Source organism: Limulus polyphemus, unplaced genomic scaffold, assembly GCF_000517525.1.
Source record: "Limulus polyphemus unplaced genomic scaffold, Limulus_polyphemus-2.1.2 Scaffold1278, whole genome shotgun sequence".
In the NCBI taxonomy this organism is placed as follows: Eukaryota; Metazoa; Arthropoda; class Merostomata; order Xiphosura; family Limulidae; genus Limulus; species Limulus polyphemus.
In genome coordinates, this window is record NW_013666888.1 from 140,524 (window position 1) to 148,015 (window position 7,492).

At 32.0% G+C, this 7,492-nt stretch overlaps 1 protein-coding gene across 2 annotated transcripts in view; it reads left to right on the top strand.

Annotated features, from left to right (window-relative positions):
- The first annotated feature begins 3,387 nt into the window (after window positions 1–3,387).
- The window catches only part of LOC106462902 (SAFB-like transcription modulator), a 56,714-nt gene continuing 52,609 nt past the window's right edge, over window positions 3,388–7,492 (top strand). For both annotated transcript variants that reach the window (XM_013922868.2, XM_013922867.2), the window contains exon 1: window positions 3,388–3,684. In XM_013922868.2, coding sequence (XP_013778322.1) covers window positions 3,538–3,684 — 147 coding nt within the window. In that variant the 5' untranslated portion in view covers window positions 3,388–3,537. The remainder of the gene's footprint in view (window positions 3,685–7,492) is intronic.

Sequence of the window (7,492 nt, forward strand, 5' to 3'; positions counted from 1 at the left end):
CCCTCCCGATATCTCCATAGTGAATGTCATTGTGCAGCTTGTGCCGTAAAGAAAGTGTTAGTAATATAGTATATCTAGATACACGTCCGCAGGGTCCCCGAAAGTGTTCTGTTTCAAGAGTAAATAAACCAAAATTAAAAGTAACAAATATTTTTATTTCTTGCTTTGAAGTTCATATGTCATGATGTGTTGTAGCCTACAGAGTGCATAATTCTTCTCTTGACACATGGCATGCCACATTTTACTGACGTCACAACAGTACAAATTGCAGCGTTAAGCGTCCCTTATCAGATGTCATTTTAGTGTCTACTGACTGACTGACAGACAGACAACACACTACTGTATAGTGGTGCAAGTGGTTAAAACAGGTTACCCCTCGAATTTAGAATAAGATTTTAATTGAAAAAGGTGAATATATTAGATAAACTATAACCAATGTTATTTATATTTTAACATTTTTAATATACTTAATTTACACATGATGTGTAATATATGTTTGTACATTTGGGAAATATATGTATTTGATTTAGATTATTTACGTTTAGTTCAAAAAATGATATTTGAATGTTTTTGTTATAGATTCTCAGTAAAATTATATCCTGAAAAGTGGCCTTTGAAGTCACGAAACCGTTTGAAGAGGATTGTTTGTTTGTTATGAATTTCGCGCAGAGCTACACGAGGGCTATCTGCGCTAGCCGTCCCTAATTTAGCAGTGTAGAACTAGAGGGAAGGCAGATAGTCATCACCACCCACCGCCAACTATTGGGCTACTCTTTTACCAACGAATAGTGGGATTGACCGTCACATTATAACGCCCCCACTGCTGTTTGGTGTGATGGGGATTCGAACCGTGACCCGCAGATTGTGAGTCGAACCGGGCCAATTTGAAGAGGGAGTTAGAACTATATAAGAACTTTTATGGTAGGGTATATAGTTCTATTTAATATCTTATAGTTCTATCTAGTTCTATTTAATAACTTTTTGTAAGGGTGGAGGTTGGGAGTTTAATTAGTAGAAATATTAGGGTGGCTTTATTTCAATTCATTTCTACTTTAAGAAATTTAAGGGTAACTGCCTTCCCATAACTGACTATAGACAATGAAAGGCAGTAGAAGCTGAGACGTTGTGAGTGTAAGCACTCAGCTTCATCCCCATATTTGATTTGATTTTTTTTTCCATGATGGCTGACTAGATTGACATCGACCTTTGGATATTGTCTGATATATGGGATATCCCTAACGCATTTGGGTGCTATTACCACAGACATCATCCGTTATGACAATAAGTTGACAACCAGGACCGATAACGGTTTTGCGATATATATATATATTTGTCATAAATGCTCTTTTCAATGTTTAGTTAATGATATATGCCCATTATTAGAACATTGTGACATTATTTCATATATATACCAACACGACTTACATTATAGCTATCACAGTAAAATAAAACGGTTTGTGTCCCTTTCGTATAATTAACAATATACTAGTATGGTATATTGACATATAAATACATCATGCAGCTCTAGAGAACTGGATTGGACGAGCGATCGTTCTACAGTAAGCATATTAAGAACAAGAAACACGCATGACACTTCCAAACTGGTTGGTTCATCATTAATTAAACTTCATCTGCTATGCACGTATTCTTATACATCAAAATATTATGTAATTAGAAGAGGGCGCAGTAGAGCGCATACCAACGCAACGTTGATCATATTCGGCTCTCAAAAATAAGTATGAAAATGTGTCCCTATGTCCGTCGTAATCAACAGACACGGATTATTTTTGGCATGATAATGAGGAATAATATTCTACATATGTCCACCAAGTTTCATCAAAATCCGATCATTTTTGACTGAGTTATAGGGTAAAAATAGTGTGAAAAATCGGTCCCATGTTAACAGATGGGAAGAGTTTTTGTATTTTCGTGACCTTGACCTTTCAAAAACTAATCACTTCTAGGTTAGGTCATAATCCAAATTTATATAAAGTTTCGTTCAAATACATTCAGCCGTTTTTGAGAAATCTTACTGACAAATACACACACACACAGGGGTGAAAACATAACCTCCGTCATCTTCTCCACTTTAGGTGTCTTGAACCTCACTTTTGACAAACTTCGTTGAGGTTTTACATAAATACCCGCCCCTTATGCCCGATTTGTCTTCGCGGACGGTGGAGTGGTTCAACAAAACATTCTCTTTCTCGTCTCCGCGAAAATCGGAACGCGGATGCTTATCCAAAGTTAATGATGACGAGAAACCCACTTGAAGTGAAAATGTATTGCAGAGCTGGCTGGTATGGGTATTAAAAACTGTACGAGATAATTATATACAGTGTGGTATAATATAGAAAATTGAACTGCTTTTCATTATATATGCTTAGAGTCAATACAAAAAAACAAAAACGTTTTAATTAAGACGATAATAAATTAACAATTTGTGAACATAAAAAGTACAATTTTGTTTCAGACATTTTCAATAAAAAAATCGGATTGAGTAAATTAATCGAAAAGAATTAAATGATTCTCCTATTTAATGACATTTCACTGTTTGGAATCAATCAAATTTTGTATTTCCCAAATTAAAATATTGTGCATTCTAGCAAATTATATGAGTTTCAGGAACGAACAACTTATTAATATGATGGCTGTTTGTTTGTTCTTAGATCAAAGCCATATTGTGCTATCTGCTCTGTCCACAATGGGGAATCGAACCCAATAGTTTAGTGCTGTAAGTTTGTAGACTTAGCTTTTTTCCATCGGGGGACAGTATCATGGCTGAAAACATTTTTAACCTAGTAAGGGTACCTAACTGATCATTCAATGCATCTTAACTATTTAATTTCTATATCTATTAATTCAATACATTCTGTAGTTCTAGCCAATTTGCTATACAGGATTGACTTCATTAGTTTGTAAGTTTAAGCTTACGAAGTACAACTCCAAATGGGTAATTAAACATGCCTCCCTTTGTAGAGATCAAAAATTGTATTTTAGAAGTATTGATAATTCGTGAGTACCTCTAAAAATATGATAATTTGTAATTTGCGTTTATTTTACCTATTTAGTTCGCGTTAACTTGTCTTTGATCAGAACCTCTTAATAATTAATTGTTTTTGCTTTTTTCAAAGTACTCATAATAAAGTGTTTGTATTTTCTAAATTTCCTGTTATGTTTCAAAATAATACTTGAAACGTTTTAACGTTTCTTTTCAAATTATTTTATAATTAGTTTTGCAACATATTAAAACCTGAATCACATTATTAGTCACATAAGCGTTCATTTAACGGATGTATGGATTATTATTCATACTACGTGTCTTTAAGAGACTTTGATACATATAGACAAGATTGCCTGTCAATAGCACTCGTTTTTCTTGGCACATCATAAACTGCAGTTAACTTACAATTTGAGCGCGCCATTTTGTTTTCGCTGAACAATTGATATTACTATTACAAGTATTAATATTATTAAGCGTTTGTAGGAAGGTTAGTTATCTACGTACACTATTACAAGATTTAAGGTAGTTGCAAAATGGCAGCTAACCAAGAAGAAAACTCTGGAAGCACAACGAAAAAAAAAATTACAGATCTTCGTGTTGTAGACCTTCGAGTTGAATTGGAAAAGAGAGGGCTGGACAAAGGAGGTGTGAAATCAGCCTTAATAGAAAGACTGACGAAGGTTAGTTAAAACCTAAAAGTTAAATATGAGTTGTTTAACATATTGGTTATCATTTATTAATATTATGAGTATATATCAAAGCAGTAATGAAACGATAGTAGTACTATATCCAGTGCATGTTAGGTTTTATTTTTATGAACTTCTGTATAAATTGTGTAGATCAAATTGAACGTTATGTTTTTGTAACTGTTATTATAACTTTGTATTAAGTAGTGTGGAGATCTACGTCTATAATATACCATTTACCATGTTATTTTTGGTTCTGATGAAGGAGAAAACCCTAACTATATTGTTAATTTCTTTTTTTTGCAAATAAGTATAACTATAACTTGTAAGGCCTCAACTGTTTATTAATTTTTGACTTGTAACTGTAAGTTGTAATATATGAATAAAAATTAAGTAGCTAATAGATAAATAATTCACAGAGATTATAGTTTGTACACATTACGAATAGCATTTTTTATTTTAATTTCTGCCATAATAAATGTGATAAAATAACAGTTAAAGTAAAGATGAATTATTTATATTTTACATTTACTTTGCTTTATTTGTATATTACAAGTCCAAAATTAACATGGAGAGTTGGGCCTTCTCATTCATCATAACTTATTTTTTGTCAATTCCCATACTACTTGTTTTCTTCCCTTCATTATTGAAGGGCTGAGGACATTACTATTAGTTTAAGCGTTGTTCACCAAAAATAAAAATTGCTATTGACATGGTGGCTGTTAATAGTATTGTGGAATGACTCTTCAAGTGGCAGCTAAGACCTTGTAAAGCTCGCATATTATAATAACAAAACACCTTTCTTTTTGGTGAACCAAATTTTTATCTTAAAAACTGCAAACTTTTATAATTTTGTCAATAATTACTACTTTTGCATTTTCATAATGTTTTCACTGACCAGAAAAGCCTTCCAGTTTTCTTGTACTTTGCTACTCATGAGTAACAGATGAGAAACCTTGCACAAAACTCTGAATTAACATTTTAGAATGTGTCTTATGAGATAAAGCATTATATCATTGTCTGAGGTTCTTATCTGTTACCCATGAGTTGCTGACTGTAAAGATATTTTTGTAGTTTATGGGTTACTCACCACAGATTTCAAATACAGATATAGCTGCTATAATGCGACATTTCATAATGTGGATTTGGAGTTACACGATTTATTTTCTAAAAACCAGAATTGTTATAATGCTCTGCATGATTTGGAGTTACACAGGTTTTAAATACAAAAAAAAATTTAAAGTATATAAAAAAATGCAAATCAAACAAGCAATTACCCCATGAAACAGCCATGCCAATCCTGCGAGAAAAGTTATGTAGATGAAACCAGTAGAAGCATTGACACGAGAGTTTCGAAACATGAAAAAGATATAAAGTATGAAAATCAAAACAATGTCATTTTTCTTCATATGAGAGAGACTGGCCATCAAACCGATTGGAAGTCAAAAAGAATTTTATACAAAATGGATAACTACATAAAAAGAAGAATCATCAAAATCCTGACCTCCTGTGTCCTTAAGGGAATTCCAAGAACAGCTGTCACATAAGCATTTTCTGACAAGTTTTTTCTTCCTGCTAGAAGACAACGTCAGACTGAAGAGGATGCACGAATGTGTTGAAACTAGTTTTTCTGATTTCTGACAGGTCATTCGGTCTATTGTGGTTTTTTCACTACTTTCTACACATTGATGTTATGTTTTAGTCTTCAAATTAAATGTCTTGCTTGTAATATTTGTTTCTTTACATTAATAAAATTGACTTTAAGGGAAAAATAATTTTGCAGAAATGCATCCCTGGCTTGTAACATTGTTCCAATGGGGGAAACCTGCATATTATAACACGAGTTTGTATAACATGCCATTTTCAGGAATGCATTCCACGAATTATAGCAGGTATACCTGCTTTAGATACAGAACAGGCATGGAAAGATTTTGTAAATGACAAAAATGGCAAGAGAAGAGATAAATGTCTTACAGAACTGATTAATGCCCTTCTGATCCTGCCATACTACATGTATGGATCTTCTTTAGTCATGTCATCTGTTTGCTCTACTACTAAAACACAGCATAAAACAAATTTCAGCAAGTCTTTGTTATTAAAAGCTAAACCAAGTGCAGGTGCTAGAAAACTTGTAAATTAAAGATTGCTAACAGTAACAATAAGAATTGGAGGTGGTATTCTGTTATGCTGAATTAATTTTTTTCAGTGAAAAAATTCTACAATATAATAACTACAAGTTATATTATTATATTCACCCTTGGAGTAGTTTTGTAGAAACTCATCTGCAGTACAAACATCAAAAGGAAAATTTTGTTACAGTGGGATTTCACTTCAAAATTATATAAAGTTTGCAACTTCAGTCTGTTTTGAAAACTATTTTTATTTTACCATAGTGGCTGCCATGTGTGAATTAAGAGTTTGGTTATTTGTACAGCAGAATCAAGAATTTTGAGGAATAATAATTTTATGTTACTGAAATATAAAAAGACAAGTCAAAAGAAAAATAATCCAATTAATTGGAGGTAATTATTAGATGTGCTTATCTCATCATAGTAGTCGATACGATACATCTAGATACAGAAGTTTTACCAACGGTTTGTTACAAAGTTTGACAGTCTTGTGTGTAATTTATTATCTATGTTACTAACTTTTTCTTTTTCTTTATTTAAGTACTTCACACCTTACAGTGCTTTTTCAAATTCTCAGGCTTGATCAATGAAATTGCAGCTGGCAAGAGAAGTAAAATATAAAAAAAGTTAATATCTGTCCATCTATTTTGGTATTGTTAATTTGTTATGTTACTTTGCATGTAATGTTTTTGATAAAAGAAATGAAGACAGCATGTAGTACTCAATACTCATCTTCCTGTATCGAATCATTAATTTTTTAGCAAAAATACTATATAAGAAATTCTGATTTTTTATGTACAAAAAACTTGTAATGTTTACTGAAAGCTTGCCAAATTTCGTGAAGATACATAAGTCATATCGTATCGGATGATGTATCGATATAATCGTATCACAGCTTATGATACCATACTCGTATCATACTGCTGTATCACCACACCTTTAGTAATAACATAAACCTTGATTAAATGTTTAGGAGCATCTGTCACCATATTGCGACCACATAATGCAGTTTGAATTGCCTGCTATAAATGTGAATCAAGTGCACGAAATCAATAGACAGTCTAATCTGCATAGTTGATGATTATAATTGCTGATTCTTGTCCAACATGGCTTATGCTACTATTCAAAACATCAGTAATGTTTAGTTTAAAGTTAAATTTTTATGAGAAAATGACACCAAATTGCCCTAGTGTTTTCACACTTGAAGAGACAGACTTGTATAAGTTGATGATGATTCTGGCACTGAACCTCATTTATCTAATAATGATTTTGAGCATGATGTGACTGAAACAAAAGTACATGCTTAAACGGATCAGGTGTGTTAAATTGTTTTGCAACTGGAAGTTCTTTGTTCATTTTGATTAAAGATTTGTGGTTATTAATGCTTTGACTACAACCTACTTACAGTGTAAATAGGTATGCAACACTCGAGAAAGTTCTTTACAAAAATTAAACTAGTCAATAAAATTCTTTTAAATTTGAGATGAAAGGTCCTATAAGTATGTTGTTTTTTTAAAAAGAAGATATTTTTCAATTTTGATTTTTTTTCTAAAGCAGTGTTTTTCTAGTGTCTTTTCTTTTTGCATGTTTCCTTTCTATCATGCAAAGTAATATTGATTTCAAGATTATGCATTAGAAAATTTTTAAATTTCACATGCGAAATCTTTATAATG